Source organism: Pimephales promelas, chromosome 8 (assembly GCF_988280905.1).
Source record: "Pimephales promelas chromosome 8, fPimPro1.hap1.1, whole genome shotgun sequence".
Taxonomy (NCBI): Eukaryota; Metazoa; Chordata; class Actinopteri; order Cypriniformes; family Leuciscidae; genus Pimephales; species Pimephales promelas.
Window position 1 is genome coordinate 18487838 of NC_142776.1, and position 17042 is coordinate 18504879.

At 36.5% G+C, this 17042-nt stretch overlaps 1 protein-coding gene across 2 annotated transcripts in view; it reads left to right on the forward strand.

Moving 5' to 3' along the window:
- Positions 1–17042, forward strand: part of stx8 (syntaxin 8) — a 96099-nt gene that overhangs the window by 76522 nt on the left and 2535 nt on the right. For both annotated transcript variants that reach the window (XM_039691557.2, XM_039691556.2), the window contains exon 8: positions 5756–5857. In XM_039691557.2, coding sequence (XP_039547491.2) covers positions 5756–5857 — 102 coding nt within the window. The remainder of the gene's footprint in view (positions 1–5755; positions 5858–17042) is intronic.

The following is a 17042-nucleotide window of genomic DNA, read 5'->3' on the forward strand; positions in this document are numbered from 1 at the left end:
GCTGACGTGTTCTCTGGTAACCAGTAATCAAAAGTACACGTCTGCAGTGTCTTACGTCACCAGTGTCACTGCGGACTCGTGAACGCAGAACCGGAAGACAATACAATGTTTAATAAAGTTGTAGTTTTTGTTATTTTTGGACCAAAATGTATTTTCGATGCTTCAAAACATTCTAACTAACCCACTGGTGTCACATGGACTACTTTGAGGATGTCTTTATTTGCTTTCTGGACAAGGACAGTACAGTATATTGTACATACATTTTCAACGGAGGGACTCCGTTGAAAACTCTCGGACTAAATCTAAAGTAGGGCTGGGCGATATATCGAGTATCTACGATGCATCGTTATATTTTTTGAAACGATATGGAATGAGGCAATACCGTTTATATCGATACAGTAGTTTGATATGAGCACATCTGAAAAATAGCGGAGGTTGCAGTGTGAGCTGCTGCAGTGAAAGTAGCTAGTAGCTAAGTAGCTACTGACTAAAATAAACATATTGCTAAAATATTTGTTGTTGGAGAAAATAAATGTGCCATATGTGGAATTTTAAACCTAGAAGTATATATTTTTAATGAAAGTGAAAATGATTATAATGGGGTAATCAAATGCAGGCTAATATAATTAGTTTGTGCGTTTGTTTTTGTTTTTATTTTCATTTTTAATTTAGCTTTTAGTCAATATAAAAACAAAAGCTTTTTGCACATAATATATTGCATAGCCTATATTATATATTTGTTTCCATATCCTTCAATATCAACATTGTTTGTAGGATATCATTGGGCCGAATGTGAATATATATATATATATATATATATATATTTTAAATATAAAGATTTTCTTTATCTAAATAGAAAACGTAGAAAGTACCGAGATATATATCGTATATCGCCATTTGACCAAAAAATATCGAGATATGATTTTTTGGCCATATCGCCCAGCCCTAATCTAAAGTACAGGCTTACATGCTTGGAACGACATGAGGGTGAGTCATTAATGACATAATTAAAATTTTTGGGTGAACTAACCCTTTAATGTGTGAAATTAAAGTGCTCAATATGTATATATTCAAAAATGTCTGTCTGCGGGCAGTAATGCACTGTGTGTTCGGCTTGAGAGAGAATAAAACGATTCGCGTGACTCCCGCAAACTTGAAATATCTATGAATAAAACTTACACTTACAGGCACGAATCATTTGTTTGTCCTTGGGGAACTTGTGGAGCCTATTCCCCGTTTTTGATTTACAGTATTCGTACATCCCGCACAAATACAATAGTTAACCATTTTTGCTAGTTAGGTCACCAATATAACTGCTAGCCTACTTTTGCTGTTTAGACTAACGGTAAATCTAGGCTTGGTGCATAGACAGCAAAAGCTTGGACTGAGTCCCTTTTATGACGTCACCCCCAGCCTAGTGGAAGGGAGGGGGCGTGTTTAAAACCACTGTAAAACGAACCAACTCTTCATATTATATGCCACATTTTGGGATAAAAAAAACAAACAATTGTGGGCAGTTCGTATCTTTATGTTTAGTAAGCACATCATGAAAAAATTAACCTGCAATTTACAATTTAATCTGTTAGGTATTGGTACTCTATTGGTCAAACATCTTTTTGCTATACAATTTGTTTTTACAAACTTAAAATTTTTTACAAAGCAAAACTTCTACACATATGCTTGTGTTTCCACTGTCCTTATTCACATGTGTTTTAATGGAAATGAGTAGAAGTCTGCTTTGACCGCACATTCACCCGTGGTAAAATGACTGTAATGCGTTTCAAAATATGCCTTGATCTGCGGTTCTTAGTGGTATTGTGTTTCCATTGGTGTTTTTTGGCTTCCTTTTGGTTCTTGATTTATATCTTTTTGTACCTATCAGCTGACATGACACATTATATACATAACCTTTGGTCCTTCCACTCTTTCCACCAATAACAGTTAATGCTGTGAGTGACGGCTGTTTTGGCTTCTGTATCAGAGTCTGAAATGTGTTGGAGATTCTTCTTCATCAAGCTTCATCAAAACAGCTTGTTGCACAGTGGAGCGAGGCTTATTTGAGTTGGCAGAAGCAGATGAAAAAACGTACAACTTCCCGTTTCTGCTGAATTACATCCAGCTCGCTGCTTCTTGGTATTGAAATTCTATCAGTAAGCTGCTCGTTTTTACAGTCATGGTTTCTGTTCGAGTGTGTGTTCTGCTCTACCTCAAAGTCCATATACAGGTCAACCTGTTCACTCTTGCTCCCTTTCCCTTGTTCTTTCTTTTTGTTTTAGCCATTTTCTCATTTATCTCCTGTTTCATTATTTCCTTTTATTTGTCACTCTCTGTTTTATTTCTTTCACTCATTCTCTCTCTACTCTGGAAAGAGCCTTTCAACAAGGTTAGTGTTTTTAGAGCAGGCCACACAGCTAGATCTACACCAAAGCAAAACGGACATAACTTTTTTGTTTAATCATAAAGAATAATGTATTGGACATGTTTCGTAATGATCCGTGATATTTTGTGCTTACATTTTATTTATTTACTTATTTTTGTCTTTCCATTTTGTCAGATGCAGAATTTTTTTATTATCTTTTTACTCTGAATTTCACGTTCTGCTCATTTCAGCAGCTTAAAGAAAATTAGAAGATGACGTTCAGATGGTGGTTCAGCACAGTATTTCTCAAGCGTGTGATACAAAGTTAATGTACCAATGCGCATAATAGATTTAGATTTAAAAATGGGGTTGGGAAGTCTCAAAGGATTTTCAGCATTCTAAGTCAGAGCTCTAAACTCAGCACACTTCAACATGCACATTTGTGTCTTTTTAAGGGACATTTTGAAGAGTTTTGAATTCACATGAATGTTGCATGTAAGTGATAGTTATAAAATTACATTATTAAATATCCTTAAAGCTAAATTCCATTTGATTATTTGTGGATAAAATCTCCCCTAATCACATTTAGCTTTATGCAATGATAAACGTAAAGTCTGGCAACAGCATTTCAACCACACATTAAAAACAATGTCATCTTTTGACATCGCCCATGTTCAGTGATATAAATGGTGTTGTATGTTGTCCTGTTGAGATAGGTTGATGGCTACACCACACTGTCCTGGGAAATGTTCAATGGCACGCTGCCTGATGATTTCTAGTCCGTACTGTCTTATACTTTCTAGGATAAATCTGACCTCATAAAAATGAATTTATGGTGGATTAGTTCCATAACTCTGAAACAGACAGGAAAACGCAGCAAATCATAGTACAGATGGTTAGTTATTTAAGTACATTATAGCACAACTCTAGTGATGGGTAGTATTACTGTATAGCCTGGTTAAAACCAGACCATCTCAGTTTGTAACTGAGTTATGGTCTGGCAAAGCTTCATAGACAAATCATTTCCAGAGGGGCGTCACCAACGGACGTAGCTCAGATGCCTCAAAGGCGCAATTGGATAGACCCAAAACCAATCAGAGCGCTGAAGGAGATGACGTACACTGTAAAAAATGATTTTTTGGTGAAGTAAATACTAGTGAAAAAACCCAATGTAATTTACTTGAAAAAGTTAGTTCAGGCAAGAATTTAAAAAACTAAGTAAATTCCATATCAGTACTTAATTCAAGCGAGTAGAAATGAAAGTGTAAATATCAACTCAATAAAATTAAGTAAAAATTACTCAACTTTTCGGATACTGGGGATCCCATCATGCACTGGACATTGAATAATTAATGAGGCTCATTTTTCACTGGTTTCCAGCTGTATTTGCACTGGTTTATCGTTGATTTTTGTTGTCAGTATTAGTAAATTGCCATTTTGTGACATTTCGAGTAAATTTTTTGTTTAAAATGACACATTCAAACACAAAAACAACCCATCAAATGTTACCGCCATTGTGAATTGTCTACCAAGTATTGAGGTGTTTGCATTCACTTGAGGCTTAATTTCTGACATGATGTATATATAAATTACTTAGATGACCTAAGTAAAGCACATACTATAAATGACTATTAAAATTCAAGATTATTGTTTTTGCGAAATGTAATACAAAGGCAAAGGAAATCGATATTAATCAACATTTTACTAGCTGAGTTAAAATTACTTATTTTTTGTAAATTTAAATTTTAAGTAAATTTAACTTAACGATTTCTAATTAAAGCTACTGATAAATATGTTTAAGTTTTTACATGGCAAATCTTTGTAAATTTAGCATTTTCTGAGTGAGATAGTTTAGCAAGGTTTTTTTCAAGTAAATCCTACTTCAAATTTTTATGCAGAGCGACGCTCATCTGTTTGAATAAACGAGCAGACAATCTGATTTGCTACTTGCTCTACGTTTATTTAAAATTAACAGCAAGACAACTATAAGTGAATGTGCTTTCCATTATCACACACAGTAAACAAAATCTTATAAATCTTAAATCTTAATCTTATAAACAAAATAACTGTCATACCCCTTTGTGAATGTTGAAAATCTGCTTCACCGTCGCTGTGCTGTCATCATCGTGTAAAGCCCGCCCCAACGTTTCTGGTTGGTGCTACGATTTCGGTGTATTAGAAATGGCCTTGAATGAGCTCTTTGCCAGACTAACTTTCAGTGCAAATCTAAATTTGCTGGAAGTTCTCTGGGTTTTCCCAGGCTAATTACTGTATGAAATGTAGAACATTTTATTTGATGTATTTATTATAGGTATTTTTGATTGCATGTCCAGTTTTAATGTGAGTAAACGTCATATTTGTGACGCATTTTCTCTTTCCACTGCCTTATAAATTAATTCTAAAAAACACATATGAAATTGTGAAATTCTTCTGTAGGAGTGAGAATATGTCCGTATCTCTCCAGATCTTCTACATTTTCTCCCAGATGGAGAAATTGGATTATAAACTTTAGTACTTCATCTTACTTTTTCCAGGAAATCTAAAACCGTTTCTGTTTGATTATTTTAGTAATTTAATTTAAGGGGTCCAAGAAAACAAAGCTGCTGGAATCATTTGTGTTTGTTCTGATGTTGTTCTTCTTCCTCTTTATGTATGTATTTATTTATTTTTGCTCGAAGAGAGGTTGGGTGTCAGTCCCTAAATCCCAAAGACCCCAAACTCAGAAGTCTAGTCCCACTTCTCTGCAATTTTGTGTTTGAATTGAGTTTTGAATTATAAAATCTTTTTACAAAAACTTGCCCAGTTTTTTCAATGGACCTGTAAGTACTCAAAGTAAAACCTAATGAAACTTCCTACACTCCACTTTCAGAAGATGCAAGCATTTGATCAGGAAAGTTTGGAATACATCTTGTGAGTGCTGTCTTGAACTTACAATATTCTAAGCATACATGCCACATTTCTCCAACTTTATGGAACTAGGGGGTGCTATAACTTAAGGAAATACTCAAAACTGTGCAACTGTGATCAAAGAACTTAATCCACAACAATTGCATCCATATGATCGATTTTGCAATTGTGGTCCAGTCTTCTTGGACACACGTCGTTGCCATTTGTGGCTATATTTTTGTGGTAATCATACAGATGTTGGCAAACATTGATCTACTAATTCAATCATTAAGGCCTCAGATGGTGTGCGGTTTAGCCACAGCTACCAGCACACACACAATCCACACATTTCTGGCCACTATAAATCCCACATACATACCACAAAACCACGGCAGGAGATTACTTTCACACATCGCCTGCTGCTCTCTTTCTGTATATCGTTCTTTCTCTCTCTTGGATAAGAAGACAATGATGATCTCTTGTAGTGACTTGGCTTGTTGTGTATTTCAGAGATCATCGATGACCTTAGTCAGCTCGTGGACAAGACAGACGGCCGCATCAAAAACGAGACGCACAGAGTCAAGCTGTTGGAAACAAAGTCCGCTTCATGTGGTGAGTGTTCTGCCACTGTAGCGCTGGTTTTATGTCCTCGGCATCAAGAGCCCTACAACAACAGTATGTCTATCGTTCAGATTTACGGCCATCTCTCTCTCTGTCCCTTTTCTTCTCCCTACTGTGTCTAGAGCAGTCTTCAGAACTGAAGGGATTAAAGCCCACTGCCTGTAAATAGCAAACGCAGATCTGCACATTATGGTCCGTCTCAGTGCTGTGAGCTCATACAGGGCCATCTGCATGTGATCTGTGAGTTTGTTATTGGAGCAGCAGTGAGATCAGGCTGAGAAATTTAGAGAGGTCATTTGCACCGATTTCTGGAAAGTTCTGCAAGACATTATTTTACATCTGTATACTTTAGAGTACTCTCTTCTATGGTCTAATTTTGTCTGTTTGTATGTTCGAGATAATTCCCCCCAAAATGTACATTTCTGTCATTATGTACTCTCCCTTATGTTGTTTCAAACTTATGTCTGACTTTCTTCTATGGAACACAAAAGGTCAGTTTTGAAGAACTTCATGAGTGCTCTTTTCAATATAATGTAAGTGAATGAGGACTAGGGCTGTCCAGCTCCAAAATAAAGCACTATACAAATGAAAATAAAGTAGTCTATTCAACTTGAAGAAAACCATTTAACATGATGGAAAAACTTTCAATAGCTTTGAAGTCAGCATGACATGCAAAGTCACCCTACTTATTTTCTTAATGCAGGTTATTGATTTTGCTGTTAACAATTCATCCTTGCATGTTTTATTTGCATCAAAATGTCGTAACTCCATACTCAGGTGAAATGACAGACTTCTCTATGGTGACGTAGATGTTGGACTTTTCCAATCACTTTGTCTGCAAAACCAACCAAAGGATAGAATCAAGACTCATTATTTACTTTTGGATAATCCATTTATTCATTTAGCGGACATTTGCATCCAAAGCAACTTACAAATGAGGAATACAAGTGATTCATCATAAAGAGGCAATAAACACAAGAAGTTTCAGACATCTTTTAGACTAGTACAAACTAGAACAGGGAGAGATTAAAGAATATTTTTCCTCAGTAGGATGCAGTTCAATGCTGATGGAAAAGATGAATTTTCAGTTGATTATTGAATATTGTCAGGGATTCGCGTTCTGGATAGGGTTGGGAAGATGATTCCACCAGTGAAGAACAGTGAACAAAAACATTCTGGAAAGTGATTTTGTCCCTCATAGTGAAGGTACCATGAGGCTTCGCTCACTCACTTGAAGGATGCAGCCTATTCGTCCTTTGAAGGACGCTCCATGTAGCCTTTGTGGGATTTCCTAATTGCGCAGCAGGTTTTCCTGATTAGCCGCTCCTGGCGCCAAGCAACGGTGTAAGGCTACAGATGCCATCCTGATCATTCATTTAATAAAATTGAGTAAACAGCTATGGAGACACAATTGGCTATTGTCATTTTTTTGTTTTGTATTTTACTGGATATTTTATGTTTTATATTTCCCCGTCTTTAAATGAGGGGGCAATATATATATATATATATACATATATACTGTATATATATTAGTGCTGTCAAACGATTAAAATATTTAATCGCGATTATTCGCATTAATGTCATATTTAACTCGCGATTAATCGCACATTTTTATCTATTCTAAATGTCTTTTGATTTCTTTTTGTTGCATTATTTTTTCTCATTTTAATGCTCTTATCAACATGGAAAAGTGGATCGGCTTGTTTAGTGCAAATGTTTTTTTTAATTATTATTATTGAAAATAACATTGGAATAGTGTTCAATTTCACACTAACATATATAAATAATTTCACACTAACATATATAAATAATCTCTCACACAATGTAACACTGTCCATCAATAAAAGGGTGAAAGAAATACTGACGAGGTCCTGATATTGATGAGGGGGTGGAGAATTCGCATCATCTGTGTGTGTGTGTGTTTGCTTGGTCATCATCAAGTGGTGTTTCAGACTGGACGTGCTGCGATGATGATCGCTCAGTTCACAATGACAAAACACACAGATCACTTGATCTTGTCAATGGGACAATTTGGCAACTTTTTAAAAGTAAACTTTCCATTCAGAATCTTCTAAGGGCATCCATTTCGGTGTCTCGCGCTCGTCATCCACTCAAAACGTAACGTTACTATTTGGCCGGCTCGCAAGCCGAAACGAGTGTGTGCGGCACAAAACGTCATCGCGCTGCGCTCTGAACCCATTCATTTCAATGGTTTGCGCTGCGTGAGGACGTTTTGTTGCTTCTTCGACCAAAATGCAAGCGGATCTAGCTAGAACGGAAACAAAACAACAGGCACACCGCAAACACACGTTTGGGCTTGCGAGCCGGCTTTGAGTGGATGACAAGCGCAAGATCCTTTTGCAAAAGCATTCAAAAAACTACAAAGTTTGCTAGGACAAAAAGGCCGTTAATCGTGCGATAAAAAAATGAACGCCGTTAAAATGGGTTTGCGTTAAGCCTCTGCAGATGCCTCTGCAGCATCGTGTGGCGATCGGGGACAGTGCCTCTGGGATGACAGACCGGGGTGGTGGTCCCTCTTTTTAAGAAGGGGGAGGGTGTGTTCCAACTACGGGGGGATCACACTTCTCAGCCTCCCTGGGAAAGTCTCGGATTCAGTAGGAACCGTGCGGTTTTCGTCCAGGCCGTGGAACACTGGACCAGCTCTATACTCTCTACAGGGTGCTGGAGGATTCATGGGTGTTTGCCCAACCAGTCCACATGTGCTTTGTGGATTTGGAGAAGGCATTCGACTGTGTCCCCCGAGGCGGCCTGTGGAGGGTGGTGCTGGAGTATGTGCTGGTTTGCCCTTTTTCGCCAGTTCTGTTCATAATTTTTATGGACAGAATTTAAAGGCGCAGCCAGGGGCCGGAGTGTGTCAGGTTTGGGGACCACATGATTTCGTCTCTGCTTTTTGCGAATGTTGTTGTCGTGTTGGCCCCTTCACACCAGGACCTTCAGCATGCACTGGGGAGGTTTGCAGCCGAGTGTAAAGCTGCTGGGATGAAAATCAGCACCTCCAAATCCGAGGCCATGGTCCTCAGTCGGAGAAGGGTGGCTTGCTCACTTCAGGTTGGTGGAGAGATCCTTCCTCAAGTGGAGGAGTTTAAGTATCTTGGGGTTTTGTTAACAAGTGAGGGAAGGATGGAACGGGAGGTTGACAGACGGATCGGTGCAGCTTCTGCAGCAATGTGGTCGATGTACTGGTCTGTTGTGGTGAAGAAGGAGCTGATCCGTAAGGCAAAGCTCTCGATTTACTGGTCAATCTGCGTTCCTACTCTCACCTATGGTCATAAGCTTTGGGTTATGACCGAAAGGACAGGATCCCAGATACAGGCGGCTGAAATGAGCTTTCTCCGCAGGGTGGTTAGGCGATCCCTTAGAGATCGGTCACGCGGGAGGAGCTCAGAGTAGAGCCGCTGCTCCTCCATATCGAGAGGGGTCAGCCGTGGTGGCTCGGGCATCTGTTTCGGATGCCTCCTGGATGCCTCCCTTTGGGAGGTGTTCCGGGCACGTCCCACTGGGAGGAGGCCCCGGGGAAGACCTAGGACGCGCTGGAGAGACTATGTCTCACGGCTGGCCTGGGAACGCCTCGGGCGTACCCCCAGAAGAGCTAGAGGAAGTGTCTAGCGAGAGGAAAGTCTGGGCATCTCTGCTTAGACTGCTGCCTCCACGACCCGGCCCCGGATAAGCGGAAGAAGATGGATGGATATGGATATATATATATATATATATATATATATATATATATATATATATTAAATTATAAAATTTTAATTCACACAATAAAAAGAATACCCTACAAAATCGCATCAAGGTACGATTAACATTTAAAATAAATATAAATAATATAATATAATAAATATAATATATAATAAAATAATAAATAATAAAGAAATAATGTACAATGTAGGCTATAATGTCGCTTTTCCACATGACAAATGATGACGCAGGCAATGGTGACGAATGAGTTAAGATGAATTAGAAAAGAAAAAAAAAAACTTTCTCTGGCTATTTGAGTAAATGAAAATATAATACTTTTACATTTAAATGTGAATTTGCCATCCACCACCAAACTCTTGGCTGCCCTTTTTTTTAAAATAAAAAATGCTGTCTTCACCCGCGCAATGACTTATGGGGTAGGATAGGCTGCTTAGGATCCATTAATGTATCCTCTCTTTCACGGGGAAAGGAAGGGTGCATTTGGCGTCGCTTTTGAATCAGGGAAGTCTTCCGGCCTTCACATAGGGCCTTCGGAGGATGCATAATTGAATTTGGACAGCCTTCATCCCACCGCGATGACGCAAGCATCCATCAAATACGGCCTTTGGAGGATGCAGCCTTCACATTGGAACATAGCTCACGTCCCTCTTGGGCTCATTGAGGACCAGTCGTGCTGCTGTGTTCTGAATCATTTGTGGAGTTTTGAATTGGACACAAGTCCAGCCAGAAGAGCACTACAGTTTTCCTGGGCCTGGACGAGAAGTTGTGCTGCACGCTTCGTTAGGAAGGGCCTGATCTTGCAAATGTTGTCTAGTCCACATGATCCTGCTGTCCTTGTAATGTGGTCTTTGAATGTCAAGTTGGAGTTCATGTGATGCCCAGTGCTGAGAGGGTGGAGAGAAGGACCTTTTTGTTTCACTCGGTGTTCCACAATACAGAAGCTTTTTTGAGAAACTTTTTTTTTTCTCATTTATTTGTTATTCATTCAAGATTTTGATATCTTTGACATTTGGACCTAGATCTCTTTGGTGCATTCATGTGAGAAGCAGCAATTTCTAATTTGTAAACAAATTGTTTTTAGTCAGATCTATTCAGTGAACCGGTTGAGCCAGAATCATGAATTGGACTGATCCTTTTCACTGACTCTGTAAATCTCAAACTATCACATGGCTTCGGAATATAGTATTTTTTTTATGATACTTTTATTTAAATTTTATTTATTTTTTCTAGTCTAAATTTGTTGAGTAGATTCATGGAAGATGTACTAACTAAACTAATTTCAGTATTTAAATATGTTTAGAACGACATTGGAGCAGAGTAAATGATGACAGGAAGTTCATTTATGGATGAACTATTCATTTAATTGCATTTTCTGTGATGTGATCAATGATTACAGCCTCTCAGATTTCTCAAGGTTTGTGCATGCCAACCATGTCTGAAACACTTAAATCATTTCACATGTGGTAAATGTTGAAGCATGTCTGTATATTCAAGCAGCAGACACAAAGTATCTGTCTTCATTAAGCTCTTCATTAAAGGAATATTTCACCCAAAAAATCCTTTCATTATTTACTCACCCTCATGTATGAATTTAGGCAGTGAAATTTAGGCCTCATTTTTCATGGAGTGAAAGTGAGCAGTGTTCATGGGCTTTTTTTAAACCTGGTGCAATGCATCTGGACATGACATACAGTATATGAATGGTTGCAAACTTAAAATGTTCTTTGGATTTTGAACTTAAATATTAGTCTGTTCCTTACACAAGACTATCATTTGACAAGACTGAAGACTGAACATATTGAAGCTGTCTTTTGGTTATTTTTATTTTCAGTTTTGGATCTTGACATCCCATCTTCACAAAATTGTAAATTGTACACTATGGATTTCTAGCTTAAACATTCCGCTAAAGATCTTTTTCTGCCTCAAAAGAAAGTCATACCTATACTCCTGTTTTGTTCCATGGAAGAAAGTCGTAAAGGTTTGAAACAACATAATGTTGAGTGAATGTTGGCATATTTTTTTAACTAATTTTAAATCTGGTGTCTTTGGGTGATGAAAGATGTTCAACCAATAAGCTCTCACTACAAACTTTTTTGTGTGCCCGACAAATGTCGAACTTGACAAAGTTTACATTTTTGGCAGAGCTGTTGCTTTAAGAGAGCTGACTTGCCAGTAGAACATTCATTTACAGGGATTTTCGCTATCTCAAGTTACATCAAGACATTAATCATTAAATAAGCTCCTCGTAGAAGACATAGATTTGATTGTGAATTCATTTTATTATAACCATGATCGTGTGCAGGGTGTGAATAATAAAACGGATCCTTTTTCTTTAGTGAGAGCCAGTTGAACTTCATCTCTTCTGCTTGCCCTATAAAGATCCGTCTTGAATTTCTCTTGGAAATAAATGTATTCCTGCGCTTTGTCCTGCTTCTCTAATGTGACGCATAATTTCATTTGTTTGTCCAGTGGACTCTACAGACTAAAGTTTGTTTGCAGATCCCAGAGCTGGAGGCCAGACTCACTGAGTTTTGCATTGATTCTCTTTCTCGCTCCTTTATTTCTCTACCCCTCTTCTTCTTGTTTTGCGTCTGATTTTAACACCTAACCATATTCATGTATTCTGTGAAGGGGGGTGAAGAGGAGGAGTTGATGAATGGAAAAATTCCTCACTGCCTTGTCGCCCGTACCCCACTTCTGTTCCCTGACTCACTTCACTCCTCACGTTTCCCAACTCTGTTTGACACTTGTCTTTGTCTCTTAGAAAGAAATAGCTGAAAATATAACATGCCACAACACTTTCAAGGTCTCTCCAGCTGTCTAATCTCTCACTCCTGTGGACACACACGGTTTATACAGTATTTATCTCCCGTGTCAATCTTATTTTCACAATGTATATGGGTGTTCAAAATATACTGTATTTTCTAAGAGCATGATTGATAACTCTTTGTCTACAATTATTTTCTGTATATATATATATATATATATATATATATATATTAGACACTCACAATATTACAATTGCTTTTTTTTTTTTTACAATTAATCTGTTTTGCTTTGTTGTCTGAAAGCCAGAGGAAGAACGACATGAGTTTTTGCACATAGCAATAAAGTCTATTATCTCACCAAGACTGCATTTATTTAATAAAAAAATAAAAAATAAAATAAAATAAAAAAATTCAAGGAAAAATAGTCATATTTTGAAATAATGAATAGAATTTAAAATATCTGTTTTTAACTTGATATATTTTAAAATATAATTTTTTCATGAGATGGTAAAGCTGAATTCTCAGCAGCTATTACTCTAGTCACAGGATAATCGGAAATCATTGTATATTGTCATAAATCATTGTAACGTAAGTTTTTAGTTAAAACCGTGATACGTTATTTTTCAGGATTCCTTGATGAATAGAACATTTAAAAAAAGTTCTTTGAAATAGAAATATTTTGTAACATTATAAATGTCTTTGCTGTCCGTATTGATTAATTAAATGCATCCTTGCTGAAATACAGTATTAATTTCTTTAAAATATATGAATATTGTGCAGATCTTTACATCGAAAAAAAGGTGAACTTTAGTGCTAAAGCCAAATGCTAAATGAAAAGCCAGATGTGCCATCATATTGGAATGTATGAAGTCTGATGTTATTTCATTCATGTAATTCGTTTTTAATTTGTTTACATTCTACAACCAAATACTTTACAACCATCCTCTTTGAAAAGATAAAAAAAGAACTATTAGGAACAACATTGACAGGCAGATCAAAATCATCTGTTCAGAAAATGATACATTTCAGGCCCATCTTTTGTTTGGAATCTTCTAGCCCCTGACTATGACAAGTTGAAGTTTAGAGTTTTGCGGGCCTCTGTTTCTCCCTCGACTTTGATTTTAAATAAATAAAGGACACTTGGGAAGAATGCGTGTCCTTTGTTCTGCCCCTGGGTGGCCTCACAGGTCTTCTGCCCTCTGTGCACACTAATCTATTTATCTAGCAAATATTATTGTTGTCATTGGGGCAGCGTGATTGGGTTACAAATTTGATTGCTTATAGGACTGTGACAGATTCTCAGAGGTGAAAAAGAGAAGCAAACAGGCGAGCCTGGGTGTGAAACTCACTTTAAAGCGTTGAAGTCTCACGGCATGAATGAGAATTTGTTTTGCACAGTTCTCTTTAAGCTGATTTAAATCTGAATGACATTTTTCCATTTGGCATTTTATTCAAAAAAAGAGGATGTGTTTCCATCAATATGTTTTTTTTTTTTTGTTTTTTTTTTTACATGCCGATGCCGATACCGATCTTTTTATTTTGAAATCCAGGTCGGCCGATGGCCGATTAATGCTGCCGATTTATTTTGGCCGATATTTGCTTGGTTTTTAACCTCTATTTGAAAGATAAAATGTAATAGAAATGATATTTACTTAACATAGACAAACTTTCACAACACAAACATTTTATCCTCTCAAAAAATGTCCTGAAACATGTATTTTTGGTTTGTTTTGTTTGACAAATGGACATAAACTAATTATCACAAAAAAGAAGAGAAAAAAAATTAAATTATAAAAATTTTTATATATAAGATTTATTATATTTTATTTAATTTAACTTCTAACAATAACGTATTTCACTAGTAAATTGCTGTTGAACGACAAAAACAACCACCAGATGGGAAAATGATATTTTACAAAAACTTTAAATGCACCACAACGCACCGTCTGTCTGTTGTTCTTCAGACAACGGCATCCCGCTGTTGGACCTTTTAGTCTACAGTGAAATACAGTCACACTTAACACTGTTTGGCCAGCATTTTAACCATGTTTAATCCAGCTACTAACTGTGTTGTGCCTGAATGCGTTCAATGAACGATATTTCATGAACACGTTCATATTTAGGTCTGCTGCTCACTCGGCTGGAAAATGACTCTTAAACACGTGTTCCATGACAACACTAGGCTGCCCAAAGATGTGCCTGCCTAATAATTGGCTTGATATATTTGGATATTGGCCGATGCAGATTATGTTAAAAAATGCCAAAAATCGTCTGATTAATCGGTCTACCTCTATGTTAAATGGTTTTCTACAGGTTTACCAGTTCAGTGAAGATTGGTGGACTGAATGTTCTATGTACTTCTTTTGCCTGTTTTCTGTTAAATCTGTCATTTTTCAGTGGGCTGGGGGTCTGTTCAATAAAATTGTGACATTGTTCCTAGTCACAGTAAAAAAAAAAAAAAAATGGGACAATTGCCGGCTGTGTGGCGTTATTTCCTAACTCATGCCCTGCCCGCAGCAGGCTTTGGTAGATCGGTGGTATTTCATAATACCAGCGCAAGTTTATTCAGCACGGCTTCCTTTCACCCTGTGCTTCAGTGCAGGCCAGCTGGCGCTATGATCTCCGTTGGGAACGCACAGCCACCGAGCCAAACTATGAGAGAAATGTAAACTAAAGTACTGCAAACACAGTACCAGCCAGTGTCCATGACGAACAGTGCATATGTCCAAATCCTGTCTGATTAGCAGAGATAAGCGTGTTTTGAAATTACGTGACAGATGATGGCATGTCTGCTATGTTGTAGAATTTGCACAAACAAAGGAAGGACTGAAGTTACACTTGAGACATAGTCAGAAAATGTGTATGTTGAAAAGCGTGATCTTGGAAACATTTCTATAGGATGATTTTAGAGAGAGGGTTTTAGTAGTTTTAAAGGGTATATTTTATTAGCTGTATTTTCCAAAGTTATTTACTATATTGTATAAATAGATATGTAATCTATTTGAAAACATTTTTTTATACTTTTTTTAAACATTTCAACCTCATATTTCCAGTTAATTTAAAATGGATGTTTACAGTATTTATTTTCTTTGTTTCATAAAAAAAGACTTGATTTCCCTAATATTTGTCATTTCTGTCACTACCGTCATGCCAAACGTTTTTGAAAACTGTAGACAAAAAAAAATATTTTTTTTTAATTTACTATAGTAATTGAGTTCTAAGATCAGAAATGTAATTCATTTTAAGATGTTTACATCACAATCGGAGGTGTAACTATACTGTATATTAGGAGTTATTAGCAAATCAGTGAGTATTTGATACATAATAATTCAGAAATGGTTTAGTTTATTTTTGTAAATTCAAACTTCAATAACTGATAGACGTCATTTGGATTTGATTCTAATAGGATCTATTTGTGTTATCCTGGATATTTAAATATCATTATGATATCAAATACCACATCACAATGTACCAAAATCCACTTGAAGATTGAGGATTTTAAGACGCAATAAGTATTTTAATGTAGATAGAAAATTGTTTATTTTTTTAAGTTTTTAAAATATCAGCCTTAATACTGTAATTGTGGACAAATGTGGGCACAGAGGACTCAGGTGTGATCCTAATTTTTATTTATTATAAATGTTATATCACTGTCTTCGATAAAGTTTTGTCTATCCATTTATGGTGTTTTTTTTTTATTTTGGGGGTATTTTTGAATTTATTTACTTCAAAAAGTACCATATTTTCTATGTAAATTATGCTTATTTTTATGTTTTATTTATTTATTTATTTATTTATTTTTTAACTACATTCCAATATCATTCCAATAAGTTCTTAGAGCTAAAACCTAAAGATGAAGTGACTTTGCTGTCATCTGGTGTCTTATTTTGGCTTATTTCAGAATGCTCCACATTACAGTTTTTCCCATTCATTTCTATGGGTGTGCATTTTTGACCCAAATACAAGATTAAGGAGATTTTTTTTCACCCTCTTAACATTGTAGAATTGAGTCAAAAACAATTGTGTGTGTTCAGGAGACAAACTTAGCAAAAGTAGTCAAGTCTTGTACCGATCAGATCAAGGGAAGTATTTTTTAAAGATAAATCAAAACTATTTTGCCCACATTTCTCCAGAATACGATTTTAGGGTTAAATGTATTAATTTAAATATATTCAGCTTGTGTATGGAAAGGCCAGGTAATGAAAATCACTAAAGTATAATTGTACTAATATTAATAATTGTAAAACTTCAATTTTGATTATTTCAGTAAATAGTTCAAGCCTAACTAGGATGCTCAGTCACAGTTGAGGACTGATCGGTTCATTTAATCCGAGTCAGAACTATCAGTTTTGTAATAGCTGATCTACAACACATGTTCTGGTTGATGTAAGTGACTAACAGGAGATGAGACATCCTCTCCAACACCTTCCTGGAATTCCCATAGTGACACAGAGTAAATGAGAAATTTGTCTATCAGAAGGATTAATGAAAGGCAGACGCATCGCTGAAAGTTCACCACATTTGGTTTGTCATTCTCACCCTCAGTTAGTGCTGATCTTGAATTATACACAGGTCTACGAACTCTGTTTATTTTAATGAGTAATGCATGAAAAATGCAAATAATGAATGAATTAAAAAGAATCGACTGTTAAAATTACAGTTAGGAAGTGTTTCAAGTCCAAAAAATG